The sequence below is a fragment of the Pezoporus wallicus genome, unplaced genomic scaffold (assembly GCF_028554395.1).
Source record: "Pezoporus wallicus isolate ANWC-B61680 ecotype Strahan unplaced genomic scaffold, APGP_CSIRO_Pwel_v1 contig_7293, whole genome shotgun sequence".
Taxonomy (NCBI): Eukaryota; Metazoa; Chordata; class Aves; order Psittaciformes; family Psittacidae; genus Pezoporus; species Pezoporus wallicus.
In genome coordinates, this window is record NW_026637242.1 from 1,058,698 (window position 1) to 1,075,769 (window position 17,072).

Here is a 17,072-nt window from a genome sequence, read left to right on the forward strand (position 1 = left end):
TTTATTTTAAGCATCTCTAAAGGTGTGTAGTTGCTTACAGTATCTGTGCCATTAGTTATGGAAGAAAATACATTAAGATTATAACCTGTTTCAGGGAAATGGTGTGTGTGTACTGAAACACAACTTATTGCAGGAGAGGTCAAAGGTATTCAGAAGCTTTGAATAATTACAAAGTGAGAATTTATTACTCAAATCATGCATGTATCCCAATTCTATTTTAATGTTACTTGTTACAGAAGTTATGGCTAGAACTTGCTCTGCTGCAAGTGTTTCTGCTTCTTGTTTTAAGTTGCAAAGAATGTACAAAGATTAAAGCTTTCATCCCAGGATTAAGTACATAAGGAATGGAACAGAATAGTCCTATTAGGGAAGTCCTTTCCAGGCTTAATTAGTTGTTGATTTTTCTACTTCTTGCAAATATTTTGAAAATATTGTGCAAAATAATTAATGCATCCTATGAGTCTGATATATTTTCTTGTAACAAATTATTTCAAGTTTTTCTTATGTTTTTACAAAGATGAAAATGAATGCCGAACCAAGCCAGGTATCTGTGAAAATGGTCGTTGTATGAACGTTATTGGGAGCTACCGATGTGAATGTAATGAAGGATTCCTGTCAAGTCCCTCAGGCACTGAGTGTCTTGGTAAATGCCTCTTTCATATACCCTTCATCTTACATTAAAGTATAAAGGATGCAGATTGTAAATTAGGCTTCTGAGTACCTAACAGCTCTCATATCTACAGAAATTAAAAGATCCTTATTAATTAAACAATGATTTGATATTAAATAGTGATAGGAATGTGGAGCATCTTGAGAATGTCAGCTGTGTCAAGCAATCAGGAGTCTCAAATAGAAGTGTTTAAATTCCAAAGGACGTGACTATGATGCTGAGCAACACTATCCAAACAAAGTACAGGTATTTTTAAAGAAGAATCAGACTTTAATTACCTTAGATAGATCAAAAACTGGGATGCAGTGCAAAATTGTTTGCATATCCAGAATTCGATCATAAGCACTGCAACTAGGCATCTCAACTTTTTGTAATTTTAATTCAGATAGTGATTATAGAATCACAGAATGGTTGGGGTTGGAAAGGACCTTAAGATCATCTAGTTCCAAGCCCCCAGCCATGGGCAGGGACACCTTCCACTAGATCATGTTGCTCAAGGCGCTGTCCAACCTGGCCTTGAACACTTCCAGGGACTGGGCAAAATATTATGAATACAAAATGCTAGGATTTCACCAAAAAACTGCAAGATAAATAGAAAAGTTTTGAGGCAGACATGCACATTAAATGCATATGAAGTATTATACATTCATCAATCTGTATTTCTTTTTTAGTGTGTTCAGATTTGTCATTCCATCTGAGAAATTAATTATTCCATTTTAGAAATCAAACAACTGCAAAACCTTACTTTTCCATTATCATCAGTGTTCATGTGTAGATACCTCAAAGTGTTTTACAGTACTGAGACAGTATGAGTATCTATTAGTATTCTTACATAAAAAAGACTTGCATATTATCTTAACACAAGCACTACAGAAACAATTCCCAGTAAATTTTCGTCGGTAGTGTGCTGACTTCAAGGCAAAGCAATAACCTCGGAAGTGCAGGGTATTTCCTAAGGATTAAGACCAGATGGGATGAGTCTGTTAACCCTAGACAGTCATTCATGCCAAGGAAATACCCTGTTTGGAGGTCATTATTGCACTCATATATTTAATATATTATTTTCTTATTAGTTTATGAAAACTGTGCTTTGGGTTAGTTTGCTCATTGCTGCTTTCCCTTCAGGGCTTCCTAGGTCACAGATTACAATGAAAAACTAGTCTGCAAGAAACAAAATATTTCAAAGAATTAAACCTTTAAATAAATGTTAACTCTTAGATTATATTATTTTAAATATATTGTGCAAACCTTTCTATTCTGTTCCCATAAAAACTTATTGCACATCTCAAATTGTGAACAAAGCTTTCTATGTTCTTCAAGTTATAACCCATTAAAACCTGCACAGTATGCCTACCTAGGAGAACAGAAATCTGCTGAGTCTTGCAAATTACTACAGCAAACATGCTGTCTCACACAATTAACGCTTTCAGTGAGGAGAGCTTTATTTGATGTAAACAGTTGCCAGGAATCCAAAGTAAGTTTTGCCTAAAGCCAAAGTTAACATTTTACCTGATTCATGTATAAAATGTGCAGATTCTACTCATAATTGCAAAACAGGTCAGCTAGTTGTTGATACATAAACACATACTGAGGGATTTTAACTTTTAGATTTAAGAGAAAAAAAACATAAACTTCATTTAACCAGAAATGTCTGTCTGACCATAGTTGACATTGTCTGCATTTTAGTTAACAAATAAGACAGGTGACACAGCGTGTTTAGAAGATACCATGCCTGCAAAATTTAGTTTCCATTAGCACTGGAAGCTGGGATCTCTCCTTTCCTCAGCTACCTGTTCGAAGGAAACGTGTAGGAGCTTAATGACTCTGAGATTTTGCTCCACCTTACTGATTGACAGATATTAACTAAAGGGTTTAAAAATTAAGGAAAATAGAATTAGAAAGGGACAGATCAACAGTACGGCCGTATAATTTCTTTTTTTCTTTTCTTTGTCCTGAATGAAAACTGGGAGTACCACTGAAAAGGTACAGGATTGCATAGACACTTTTAAGTGCTAAGTATTTTGTCATTTAACAACAGCAGGATAAATACAGATGGTCAGACATGCTATATTTGCCATTAGAACAAAGAAAGAAAACTTCTAACCCCAGCCCAGGTAAATAATTCAAATGCAAACCAAACAGTCAGCTCAACTTGGCCCACAGCCTGTTTTACTATCAAGCAAGCTCACCAGATATGCCCCAGGGCACAAATTTCCTCGAAGTAAAACTCGTATCCAGCTCTTGCAGGTACTGAACTTTAGATATGTCTGGTATACACTTGTAATGGCAGCAGATTATCAGAAGACACAACAAATCTGAAAGCCTAAGTCAAAATGGACTTTATAGACTGGTTGCTAATATCTTCTAGTGCTTGCCTGTGTTGACAAAGAGCCAGAATAATACATCAGATGCTAGATGGATCAGATGTTTATCTCCTCCTCTTTCATGATCTCTCTACTTCTTTCTTACAGATAATCGCCAAGGGTTTTGCTTTGCTGAAGTTTTACAGACAATGTGTCAGATGGCTTCAAGCAGCCAGAATCTTGTCACTAAAACTGAGTGCTGCTGTGATGGAGGCCGTGGCTGGGGTAACCAGTGTGATCTCTGTCCGTTTCCCGGAACCACCCAATATAAGAAACTCTGTCCACATGGACCAGGTTATACTACAGATGGAAGAGGTATTTGCAGGGATGAAAAGAGGCAGAAAAGGGAAAAAGAATATGTTCACATATTTAAGGAAATGCAAAATTCTCTTTGAAGTTCCTTCTAAGAATTTCCTGTAAAGCAACAGAGCTTGATTTTTCAAATGCTGCTGAGAGACCAGAAATTAAAAACACCTTTAAACAGTAGCTGCAATCATCATACTTACAGCTGTGCAGGATTTTCAGGGTTGGGTTCTAAAACAGACAGTACCAACCAGTAACTAAAAGCTAGAAATGATCCCAAAGCTTTTGTATGCTGAAAAGTTGCATACGTGGCAAAGGCAGTAACAGTTTTTCTAACAACAGTCTCACTGAATTCTTTGTGGTTACTGTTTTCAAAGAGGGAGCAGAAATTAGCATTCAGTTTTAAATTGTGGTGAAAAATTTTTGACATCATGTAACTGGTCATAAGAAAATTCACATCTATGGGGTTTGTATTTTGAGTTAGCAGAACTTTAACATGAATACCCAACAAAATTTCAGGAAGGTTTTGATACAAAAAACAACAGTGAAATTTTGAAGGATGTTTGACTTTGAATTCAGATTTATTTTTAAAGAGAAGAAAGGATAAAGTGCCGATTGGAAGCATGATGATGAGGAAATACGCAAAGATGGAAGAGCAGAAAAAAGCTGAATTTGAAACTAAAAAATTATATTTTTAATATTTTCCATACAGATATTGATGAATGTAAGGTCATGCTAAACCTATGTAGAAATGGACAGTGTATTAATACTATGGGTTCTTTCCGATGCTTTTGCAAAGTTGGCTATACCACTGACATAAGTGGCACATCTTGTAACGGTAAGATTCAGCATCTTAATCATCAGTTATGGTTTTTAATTGGTATGTAAAGACATATCAACCTCTGTAAATTTTGTATCAAGGCACTTTTTTCTCTTTATCGCTTTTCTATCTTTCTTAATACACGCCTGTGGCTTTGTATTTCACTTGGGGATATAAAGAAACAAGCTGTACTAGCAATATTCCTGGAATAGAATGAATAATGAAATATGTTTCAGCTGTATAACCATTTTGACTGACAACCCAGGTCATTACTTCATGGTCTACATTTTCGCACTTCCCTGTTGGTTAACACATCTAAGTCTACCATAGAATGCCCAAAAATAAATATTTTGTCTTTCAGTGAAAATATTAATTGCACTGTCACTCTAGTCTATTACTCTTCCAAGACATTCAATTTGTCACTGTAGCAGCAACTCCATAGAAACTCCACAGCAACACATCCATATAGAAAAAAATAGGAACTCTGAGCAAATGTAAATTGGGTACTTTTTCTACAAACATTTTTTTCTAAATAAAATGCTGTTCAGAAAACACCCTTCAAAGATGAAGAAATCAGTACAAAAGATACTTAACATTTTCTCTTTTTAGATCTTGATGAGTGCTCCCAGTCTCCTAAACCATGCAATTTCATCTGCAAGAACTCAGAAGGGAGCTATCAGTGCTCATGTCCTCGGGGCTACATTCTTCAAGATGGAAAGACATGCAAAGGTAAAGAAAGTTATGCACAGTGACTTCTGCAGATTTTTTTGCAGCTTGATTTAAAAGGAAATAGTTTTGAAGTGGGATATTTTTTCAGGTTAGACTAAATGTACCTCTTTTTATTGACTTTTCTGAAGACAATATCTCTTATTTCAGATCTTGATGAATGTCAAACCAAACAACACAATTGCCAGTTTCTCTGTGTCAACACACTTGGAGGATTCACCTGCAAATGTCCACCTGGTTTTACACAACATCACACAGCTTGTATTGGTAAAAACATTAGTTTTCTTGCATCAGATTTTTTGTTAAAACAGCATTCTCAATTCTCATTCATTTCTTCTGCTCTTTATAAACAGTATTAATACAGAGAAATAGTGCTGGGAGTCCAGAAAACAGATTTTGAAAAGCTACAATTATAGCTCTATCACTCTATCCACCATTCATATTTTCTTGCTTAGTAGGTTGTTCATATTTAATACATGTTATTATAGTCTACATATAACCACATGGAGACAAAGGGGTGAAGTATAAAAATCTTATATAAAAATGTAGTTAAACAATACCAAACTGCATTTTTTTTTTTTAATACAGATGTCTTTAGATCTTAAACACTCATATGAATCTTGCCAACTGAAACTATCTTGGTTCAGCTGATAAAGAAGTGCAGCATTTCTGCACTGTCAGCAATTACATACCTGGGTCTTTTACACTCAACTGAATTACAACTTACATTTTCAGTTTTTACTCATAGCCCTACATGAGTCATCAGGTCATCTGACACTTAAATGTGAAAAGCTTATATTTTCAAAATAAACTCTTGCACCTCTGTGGATTTCAACCTTCTCAGAAATGTTATATGAACATGTCTAAAATCATGCCACTAGGTGTACCAACCTTCTCTCTCCTCTGCATTTTCAAGATAACAATGAATGTGCTTCTCAACCATCGCTTTGTGGATCAAAAGGAATTTGCCAAAACACCCCTGGGAGTTTTATGTGTGAATGTCAAAGGGGATTTTCTCTGGATTCTACTGGGCTAAACTGTGAAGGTAACTAGTGAAGGTCAAATTTTTTCTTTATGGTGCAAATCCCTACTTCTATGTCTAGTGAATCCTGTGATGTCGAAGACAGATATAACAGAATACCCCTGCAAAGATAAGCACTTTATATCCAAATTTGTTATATATTCCTCATATTCAAACACTTCAGTATATTCCAGGAAACTGAAATCTTAGTCCTACATAGTTCGTTTGAAAACTGAAATAAAAAAATAAACCATTCAGATTCTAAACATTACATCAAAGCAACATCCTATGGCCTTACCAGGAGTAGTGGCTTGTCTACAAATCTGAGTAGTATAAAGGCTCACAAGCTCTGGCTGGATTATCAATAGCTAGAAAGAATACTGCATTAATTGATGTCAGGCTTTTCGAAAGGCCAGCTTCAGTGGTGCTTCCATCTTACAGCAGTAGTTCTCTGTCATAATTGTGGGTGTTTCAATGATTATGATCAAAGCAAATAGTGTTATTTGGCACTGTGTATAATCGTGTGTTCTTTCATGTTCTACTTCTCTCTGGATTGCAAAGATGTGGATGAATGTGATGGAAACCATAGGTGCCAGCATGGCTGCCAAAACACCCTGGGTGGATACAGATGTGGATGTCCACAAGGATATGTTCAGCATTACCAGTGGAATCAATGTGTTGGTAAGGAAACAGCACAGGATACATTTAATCAGCAAAGGTGCCGTAATGTTTATAGTGATGACTGCTAGGCGAGGACGAGAATGGAGAGAACAAAGGGTATACAGACACAGATCTTTTTTAACTTTCTCCCCCTCCTTCCACACATTTACTACGCCACAACATACATCAATGACGTAAGGTTAACAAGAAAACACATTCACCCTGTTGAAACTCTGTGTGACAGATTTTCCTGGTGAAGCCTAAATTCTGACTCCATTCTCCTCATAAAAATCTCCATCTTAAAAAGTGGAAAGATGTTCTTTGAAGCTTTTTTGAAAGTATCAATCTAAATACCTTTTCTGGGAAAGAATTTAAAAAAAAGTAAATCCCAACATTCATCAGTAAGAATCATTCACTATATTAGCAAATTGAGACTATTACAGAATAGCATCTATATTGAAGGGGGAGAAATAGTATCAACGTAACCATTAAGGGTTTCTTACTTTCACAATATAGCCTGGAAAAAAATCAGTCCCCCATACTGGAGGAGTCATCTTCTCTTTATCTTAACACCCACAAGGTGAAGATTATGATATTTCTTATTCTTTTTGTTTGGCTAATATTTAGATTGTCTTTCCACTCACAGAGCCTGCAGGTTTCCACCACAAGTGTGTGCTAATTTGGCTCCATCACTAGCTGCTCAGGAACACCGTCATGCTTGAAGCATGACTGGAGTTCCAGCTCATTTCTCCTCTGTGGACCTTATATGATAGCAGTTTGCCCTGGGAGGGGAAAGAGGACCCCTAAGCAAAACAGTAGACGTATCTTGAAGGAAGGGGAAACACTGGGTCAGTATAAGTTTAACAGTAATATTATTCTGACATACTTAACAGCCCAGTTGCATGTGTTTGGGACCTTTGCCAATATACTTTTTCTTCAGTAATCAAATCTCTATGGGGTAATGAGGTCAAGGATGTAGCAGAGCACTAGGACTTGCAGGTACTCTGATTTGTTAGCTATATCATGCTTGCCTGATGTTTATCAGATTGGAAGATGCCAATATTGTTTTGTTTACTAGATGAAAATGAATGCTCCAATCCTAATTTATGTGGCTCTGCTTCTTGTTACAACACACTTGGAAGTTACAAGTGTGCCTGCCCATCTGGATTTTCATATGACCAATTCTCTAGTGCATGCCATGATGTGAATGAGTGTTCTTCTACCAAGAACCCCTGCAATTATGGTTGTTCCAACACTGAAGGTGGTTATCTTTGTGGCTGCCCACCTGGCTATTACAGAGTTGGACAAGGGTGAGTATTTCCACACAGTCATTCATCAAAGATACATTCAGAGGGCTATAAAAAAGGCTGGATTGACCCTAGTCAGGCTAAAGAACAGAAGTGCAAATGAAGAACAGGCTGCTAAGTCATCCTTTCTACTCCCTTTGCTCACAATATCCAAAGGTGGAAAAAATCACATGTCCATACATGCAGCATGACACATTTTGAATCTAGTATATGAGTAAAATGAAACAATTAGTTCTGTTTTCCACTTAGTATCAGCACAAGAACACTCCTTCACAAACCTGCTCAATGCGGAATTCTTACTGCATAAAACTAGGTAACATCTGTACTGAGATCATGAGGGGGTTAAACCCCACTGATCAACCCAGAACATTAAACACAAACATGTACATGACAACGGCTATATACTTTGGTTCTAAAGTTCACAGCAAGCTAGTTTTTGCTCTGTTTCTTTGTAAAACTTGTAAATTATAACGAAAAAAACCCTAAAGGCATTCAGCCAGTGGTGGTATTTCATTCAGTATGCCACAGTAGCATGAAGAAAATTAATGCAAAAATCTCCTGCTGAGGGAAGGGAAAGGAAAGGGGATACAGACTGTGGTACGGATTACATACACTCACTTCCCATTTAACAGGACAATTCATAAAACTGCAAGAAGTTACTAAACCAGATGTTTCTATTCACTAGCCACTGTGTCTCAGGGATGGGATTTAACAAAGGCCAGTACCTGCCACTGGATGGAGATGCTGATGAAGATAATGCTTTGTCACCTGAAGCATGTTATGAATGCAAAACCAATGGCTATTCCAAAAAAGACAACAGGAAGAAGAGAAGTGCTAATTACACTGTACGTACCACAATAAATAAGCACTACAATGTACTTTGAGCTATTTTCAGAAATATGAGACTTAACACTATTAGTAAATTGAGGTATTTTTTTAGCAGGCCACATTCAAAGGCAAAAATCTTTTTTCCTGTGCCTCAGTGTTTTTTCACACTTGGGTCTATTGGCAGGAATGATGTGATGATCAGAAAGACATAAAGAACTATGAACAGACAAAGTTTTAAAGGTTTTAAAACTTATAAATAATCCTTTGTAGTGTGACATGTGGTCTAGTTCCTCAAAATATATTCAGGGAAATAAATTTCCTATAATTACAGAGAGCTAGGGAACTCGTCATGTCTGCAATCTGTTCTGCTGTCAGGAAGAGACTGGATGACATCTTATGGTCTGGGTCAGCTAAATAAGTCTTCTTGCAGATAACTGTAGTCCAAGCGTCTAGTCCGTTGCTCACAAATGTGGCGGACTAGAGTTCATGAACAACTGATACACGTAAGTCCTATATTTGCAGAATTGCTGAGGGTATTAGAAAATTACACTTCAAAACTTACTGCATTGTATGGGCTTATAAAAATAATTCCTGGGTCATACAAAAGGACAGCCCTACTTCTTACACCTTTTAGATGCATTTTTTTTCAAAAATTCTAAGTGTGTGCATATCTGTTACCTGCGTTATCTCTATGGTAGGATGTTGTCGTTAGCATTAGCTCTGGTCTTGAAATCTGTAGTAATGGCTACATGACTGAGGTGGTCGAACATGGTTGTGATGGTCGAGTTAGAGATCTTCAGGACAGTGAGAAGAGCGTGCAGCAAGCTCACTGCTCTGGACTTCAGGAGAGCAGACTTAGGCCTCTTCAGGAACCTGCTTAGTAAGGTTCCATGGGATATAGCTCTAGAGGGCAGGGAGGCCCAAGACTGTTGGTTGATATTCAAGGTTGATACTGCAAGCTCAGGAGTGTTGCATCCAAACTACAAGGAAGTGCAGCAGCAGGGCCAGGAGACCTCCCTGGATAGATAAGGAGCTGCTGAGGAAATTTTGAGGGGAAAAAAGAGGCTTATAAAAAGGTGGAAGCAAGGACAAGCGGCCTGGGAAGAATACAGGGATGTTGTCTGTGAAGCTAGCAACCAGGTTAGGAAAGCTAAGGCCCAGCTGGAATTAAACTTGGCTAGGGATGTGAAAGATAACAAGAAGGGATTCTATAGGTATGTAGTGCATAAGAGACAGACTAGGATCAACATGGGCCCACTCCGGAAGCTATCAGGAGAACTGGCTACCCTGGATTTGGAGAAGGCTGAGGTTCTTAATGACTTCTTTGCCTCATTCTTCACTGGCAAAGGCTCTGACCACACCACCCAGGTCTTGGAAGGCAGACCACCTGTGGGTCCTGAAGGAGCTGGCAAATGAAGTTGCTAAGCTACTGTCCATCATATTTGAAAAATCATGGCAGTCACATGAAGTTCCTGATGACTGGAAAAAGGGAAATATAACCCCCATTTTCAAGAAGGGGAAAATGGATGACCCGGGCAATTACAGACCAGTCAGTCTCACCTCTGTGCCTGGCAAAATCTTGGAGCAGATTCTCCTGGAGGCCATGCTAAGGCACACAAAAAACAACAAGGTGCTTGGTGACAGCCAGCATGGCTTCACTAAGGGGAAATCCTGCCTGACCAATTTGGTGGCCTTTTATGATGGGGCTACAGAACTGATGGACAGGGGTAGAGCAGTTGACGTCATCTACCTGGACTTGTGCAAAGTGTCCCACATGACTTCATTGTTTCTAAATTGGAGAGACATCAGTTTTATAGATGGACTACTCAGTGGATAAAGAACTGGCTGGATGGCTGCAAGCGAAGAGTTGTGGTCAATGGCTCAATGTCCATCTGGAGACCAGTAATGGGTGGTGTACCTCCAGTGCAGTTGATACGCTGGAGGGAAGGAATGCCATCTAGAGGGAACTTGACACGCTTGTGAGGTGGGCTGATGTGAACGTTATGAAGTTTAACCAAGCCAAGTGCAAGGTCCTGTACTTGGGTCGAAGTGATCCCAGGCACAGCTACAGGTTGGGCAGAGAAGAGATTCAGAGCAGCCCTGTGGAGGAGGACTTGGGAGTGTTGGTTGATGAGAAAATGAACACGAGCCAGCTTCAGTGTGCGCTTGCAGGCCAGAAAGCCAACTGTATCCTGGGCTGCATCAAAAGCAGCGTGACCAGCAGGTCGAAGGAGGTGATCCTGCCCCTCTACTTTGCTCTTGTGAGACCTCACCTGGAGTATTGTGTGCAGTTCTGGTGTCCTCAACATAAAAAGGACATGGAACAGTTGGAACAAGTCCAGAGGAGGGCCATGAGGATGATCAGGGGACTGGAGCACCTCCCGTATGAAGACAGGCTGAGGAAGTTGGGGCTGTTCAGCCTGGAGAAGAGAAGGCTGCGTGGAGACCTCATAGCAGCCTTCCAGTATCTGAAGGGGGCCTATAGGGATGCTGGGGAGGGACTATTCATTAGGAACTGTAGTGACAAGGGGTAACAGGTTAAAACTGAAACAGAGGAAGTCTAGATTGGACATAAGGAGAATTTTTTACTTTAAGGGTGGTGAGGCACTGGAATGGTTGCCCAGGGAAGTTGTGAATGCTCCATCCCTGGCGGTGTTCAAGGCCAGGTTGGACAGAGCCTTGGGTGACATGGTTTAGCATGAGGTGTCCCTGCCCATGTGAGGCGGATTGGAACTAGATGATCTTAAGACCTTTTCCAACCCGAAGTATTCTATGATTCTATGTGCTAGTTACACTGAAAGAATGGGGAAACAAGTCTGCTTTCTAAATGGATAAGGACATACAACAATGCAGAATCTTCAGCCTTAGTACACACTACTTTGTATTATGCCATCAAAACCAGTTCTTGCATTGGTGAAGTGCCTAAAGACACAAGTAAACCTGAGATTTCTGCTCCAAAGCACATAGTGTTAGCACTTAAAATCTAAATGCTTGATTTCCCCACACACATCCCTTCCCTCCTACACTTCCCACAACTATCCCTTTTCCACACTGCCCATCCCATTGGACCTGTTCCAGATAGGATTCTGTGGTCAAGTCACCACAGAAATACATGCATGTTTTGAAAAGCATTTCTTCTGTTGCATGGTTAATTTTATATCTAGTTCATAATTCTTATATCTGATGATTTTTTCATTGCATTAACCTGTTCAGTTTCTAGTACTAGAACTACCAGAGCAGTGAAAGCAGACAGTTTCATGTCCATAAAACTATGTGAAAAGAGAAATCATCTCATCACTAATGACATCTGTAGAGTGTGGTATTTAAAACACTACAGTAGTTAGTCCTGTTCACAGTTTTCCTTGTTTTCATTATGTGTTTTTAATTACATTACATATTAGTACACATATGTACTCGAAGATTGGAATTCTCTCAGAGAAAGAAATCCTTTGCTGTCTTTACAGGCTTGAAAGGATCTTGACATGTAGGCTAGACACCTCATGTAGTATTAGGTTTTCTAAAGAAGACTACAGCCAGTATATTTTTGTAGAAGCACTTTCAAAAGGTGTTGCTTGTTAGCTGGCTTTTCTCAGTATGTACTCATTCTTGCCCCTAACCCCTACCGTGAATTCACAGCTAACACCTCTGGACAGATTCACACCTGCAACATAACTGTACTGAAGCTCAAATTTAAAAAGCGCACGACTGATTTGTCAGAACAACAATGCTGGGATGTTTTTTCACACTTCTTTCAGTAGTTTGAATAGAATATAATTGGAAAACATGATGTACTAGCCCTTTCTGTAGAAGGCTATTCAGCAGTTCTCTCCTTACTTGAATTTCCTTGAGATGATGAAGGAAGATTATTTGTACTTCCTCATCACCAAATGCTGAGCTTGCTTAGAAGCCAGGATTCAAGAAAACAGTTTTAGCAGAAGTTTCAGGGAATTCCCATACAGTGTTGTGACACATGTTTCTGTAATGTTCCTCACTGAAGTTGATCATAAGAACAAGACTGTCTCGTGTACAGTCTGCAGTAGTAAACATAGGTCTGTTCTTCACATGGACTTTTTGCAAGCATGAAATTACACATAATCTGAAAAGAATCTGAAATCTGAGACTCCTCTGTAGACCTGATGCTGTAACTTTAATTATCCTGTTAAGCCTTTGTGAGAAGCCTTAAGATTTATAGTGTATGTTATGCAGAATCAAGGAGCTCTCCCAGGTGGAATTGTTTTACAATTGCCTTTTTTTTTTACAGCTAGATTTTGACAAATGCAGAAACTGTAAATAATTTCTTATTATTCTTCTCTCAGTGCGAGTGAATATCTGTTCCTCTCCTGCTCTAAACAATCCTCCCTTCTTTACTTCAGATTGAGCAGATTAGCTTGGAAAGTCTGGACATGGATAGTCCTTTAAAGATGAGAGTCAACATTTCTAGGCTTGACAGCAAGCAGCATATCCTAGAACTCATGCCAGCCATTAAGCCCCTTACCAACCACATGCGCTACATCATCACACTTGGCAATGATGATGGCATCTTTCAAATCCACCAAAGGGATGGACTGAGTTATTTGCACACAGTTAAGAAAAAGTCGGTGCCTGGAACTCACACACTGGAAATCATTAGCATTCCTCTATACAAGAAAAAGGAGCAAAAGAAACTGGAAGACAGCAATGAGGACAACTACCTCCTAGAAGAGCTGGGGGAAGCTCTCAGAATGAGGCTGTGGATAGACCTGTACTAGCCATCTTCCAGACTGAGTCCTGTTCTTCAGTCACTTCTGTTCACCTATCTACACACCTGAGCATATTTGCTTTTCAAAGGCTTTGAAACAGCCACTGACTTTTGGGGGAGAGAGAAGAGAAGACCCCTTTCTTTCCATCCTCCTGAGACTGCAGAACCACCCTTGCAGGAGGGTAACTTAAACTTTGCCACCACCAAAACTTTGATTACAATGGTGATCATGGTTACTGTATCTTTTATATAACCTCAATTTACAGTATATTTAAAAGCTAAAGTTTGAGAAGTCATCATATGGCACTAAATGGAACAAAAATGTGAGCAGTCTGTAACACTTTCGGTATTTTGCTATAGTTCCTAATTAAAAAAATATAGAAGTTTATTTATTTTTAATGCAGTAATATATGGAGAAAATAACAAATTATGTAAACAAAAAGGGAAACTTGCTTGGGTTTCTTTGGATTTTTAAATTTGAGATACAACATTTTAGAGGTACTGTCTTAATTAAAAAAAAAAACAAAAAGATTTGAAAGATGCTTCCTCTTCTATTTGGGCCAGTCATCCAAATAGTATATAAGTAATTTTAAAATGAGCTGAAAGAGCACTATAGTGCATCTTCTGATATTCTAAAGTGCTCTTGCAAAGCTTTTGAGTATTAAAAAACAAAAAACAAAAAACTTAAAGGACAAGAATTATAATATCAGTCTCTGCAGAGATCATATTTCACAGCAGCTCAATAGGATTGTATTTTGTATTCTGAATCAGCTACATCAAATAATGGGAGACACAGCCACTGTAGCAAAATACCTTGACTGCTTTTAATACCATTAGAATCACAGAACCAAACTCTACTGTACTACCTTCCAATAATCAAAAAGAACCACACATGCAACCACACCTCACTTTCAGAAAACATGCTCTACAAACTTGTATTACAGTAGGCAGCTGAAGAAAATGTCTCTCTGAAGGGAATACATGATGTTTCATACTGTTTGGTGCTAGCTTGAATTAATGGTGCTTTTACTAAAAACTGAGAGCTGTATCGGGACTGCTATATGTGCAAACTAATTATGCAGTGCAGACAAGGAAAATGTGTATTTGAAATCCATTTGTTAGAAGTTTCATTAATACTTTAATTATACACCTTATGCCTCCTTTTATCATAGCTTTTTTTTGTAAGAAAAGATGTTTGTACAATGAGTTGACATTAGTTTACTTTAGCATTTTTTAAAAAATGTTGTACCATTATGGGTTAAGTGTATGTTTCAGTGGTGTTTTTTTTTTGACAGCTGATTCCTGTAACTAGTCATGTAACAGAATTTCATATGTGAAAATAGCCAAAGCACATGGTGACTCTAGGATTGTTTCAATCACATATCAGTGCTGACCAAAGATTAAATCAAGTATTTTTTTCTTTCCTTTTTTTCTTTTTTCCTTTCTTTTCTTTTCTTTTTTCTTTTCTTTTCTTTTCTTTTCTTTTCTTTTCTTTTCTTTTCTTTTCTTTTCTTTTCTTTTCTTTTCTTTTCTTTTCTTTTCTTTTCTTTTCTTTTCTTTTTTTCTTTTCTTTTCTTTTCTCTTTTCTTTTCTTCTTTTCTTTTTTCTTTTCTCCTTTCCTTTCCTTTCCTTTCCTTTCCTTTCCTTTCCTTTCCTTTCCTTTCCTTTCCTTTCCTTTCCTTTCCTTTCCTTTCCTTTCCTTTCCTTTCCTTTCCTTTCCTTTCCCTTTCCCTTTTCCTTTTCCTTTTTTCTTTTTTTCTTTTTCCTTTTTCCTTTCCTTTTCCTTTCCTCTCCTCTTTCTTTTTGAGTTTGGGGATTTTGAAAAGAAAAAACTTTGTACATTTTTTATCATGTTTGTAAAAAAAAAAAAAAAGTTTTGTTTGAGGGTCTGTATCAGCAAGACAACTTTCCTTGCAATAAAGCTTATTTTGGGTTAGTTTGTTGGTTTTTTTTTCTGTGAAATGTCTGTGTTCTTGCCAAAAAATAAGCATCTAATTGTAAATCTGAAGGATTGAGAGCAGAAAAAAAAACCTGGTATGTGCAAACTCTTCTTCACTCGCATTTAAGGTTAAACAGCCTTTGCTGACTTAGTGTCTCTATCATGACAGAGCTGAAAACAGTCCTTACAACATTAAAACTCTGCCTCAACTCTCTCAAAATCTGTCATATATTAGGTTCAAGTGGGCTGGAATAACTTGCTTAAGTATTTGCTTATCCATGTAAAGAGGACACAAGGACTATCACAATTTAATAATTCATCTGTAAAAAAAAAAAAAACAACAAAAAACCCCCAAACAAACAAAAAACCCCACCAAACTACAAAATCCCATATGTTTAAGAGGAGTGTAAAATCTGCAGCCTACCTCAATAGCAAAAATCTGGTAAGACCATCAATGAAGGTACTTTTGCTTGCTGGCAGTCTCTTCCTTGAATGCCCTTCATTAGGTCACAGTCAAACACAAAAGTGCAAAAAATACTTTTTTCTTAAAGCATGCAAGGTTTCCACAAAGACCTCGTTGCCTACGCTGTCTTTTTATTCTGTTCTAAGTGGTGATTGTTTTTAAGTAATAGCCAATACTAACTGTGTTTTTGTCACAGCGATAATACCTAAAGGGAAATTCAACCCACTGGGTTAAGCACTGAATTAAGAAGCAAAATGGTTTTTTATCTGTTCTCTTTAGTTTCTGAAAATAATACAAGACTTAGACTGCACCAGCAGAATTAGCCCTATATTTTCTATTGTTTTTCTGGTGGTGTGGTGTTTCACAAGTTTGTTGCATTAAAAGCCAAGTTGCAGGTCTAAGGTTCCAATTACTGGATGCAGTAACAGTGAGCTTTCCTAGTGTTTGAGAACTTTTTTTCAGCATAAAATCGTTCTTCCCCATGTTTTCAAAGATCCAAACTAACATACTTGCCCTGCACACTGCTGTGCTCTCTGCTTCCCTAAATTATTCAGAGTGTTTAAGAGAAAAACAAGTTTTTTAAGAAAATCATATATTTAAATTTCAGTCACGAAATAATCAGGCATAATGGCACTGTAATTGTTTTCATAATTACTGACTTGTTTGATAGAAGTTACTTGCCTTGTGTATTCCTTGTGATCTGTAAGCATTCAGATTTATGTGACATCTAATAGTGCATCAATTTAAACAAGACAATATGATACTGCCTGGAATCAGACTTACTTGACATTATTTTTGGATGTGGTCATGCAAGTTTCATTATGATTCAGATCTTCTTTTGGGTAAAATGACTGATGTCTACAGAAAGAAAAAGACCTCCAGGTAAAAAAAAAAATGATAAAAATATCCTCCACAGCATTAAGACTTAACAACTCTAACAGTTAGCTTCCAAGACGGCTACTCTCTGTCCAAAATGGGAGCTTTCCAGAAAACACTTAATGCAATAAAAGCCAAGAGACTGAACACAGTAGAGCATTATCCTTTTTTCCAAACTCTCAAAAAAGGAGGGAAAATAGTAAACTCTTACCAACAACTCTTCTGAGGCTACAAGTTCTGGAGAGTTTTATTGGCAGACAGAGATTATTTGTGTGTGTCATGTACACTTGGTAGATTCAAAGCCTTTTTTCTAAACAAGAAATTATCATCAAATAACACTGTGTTAACTAATCATACA

General features: G+C 37.7%; 1 protein-coding gene across 1 annotated transcript in view; it reads left to right on the plus strand.

The window, feature by feature from the left end:
* The window catches only part of FBN2 (fibrillin 2), a 157,922-nt gene extending 143,790 nt beyond the window's left edge, over positions 1–14,132 (plus strand). Inside the window, exons 56-65 of the mRNA XM_057404425.1 lie at positions 518–643; positions 3,142–3,348; positions 4,049–4,174; positions 4,766–4,885; positions 5,033–5,149; positions 5,799–5,927; positions 6,465–6,584; positions 7,642–7,873; positions 8,556–8,715; positions 13,072–14,132. Of these exons, the coding sequence (XP_057260408.1) occupies positions 518–643; positions 3,142–3,348; positions 4,049–4,174; positions 4,766–4,885; positions 5,033–5,149; positions 5,799–5,927; positions 6,465–6,584; positions 7,642–7,873; positions 8,556–8,715; positions 13,072–13,446 (1,712 nt within the window). The 3' untranslated portion in view covers positions 13,447–14,132. The remainder of the gene's footprint in view (positions 1–517; positions 644–3,141; positions 3,349–4,048; positions 4,175–4,765; positions 4,886–5,032; positions 5,150–5,798; positions 5,928–6,464; positions 6,585–7,641; positions 7,874–8,555; positions 8,716–13,071) is intronic.
* The last annotated feature ends 2,940 nt before the right edge of the window (positions 14,133–17,072 follow it).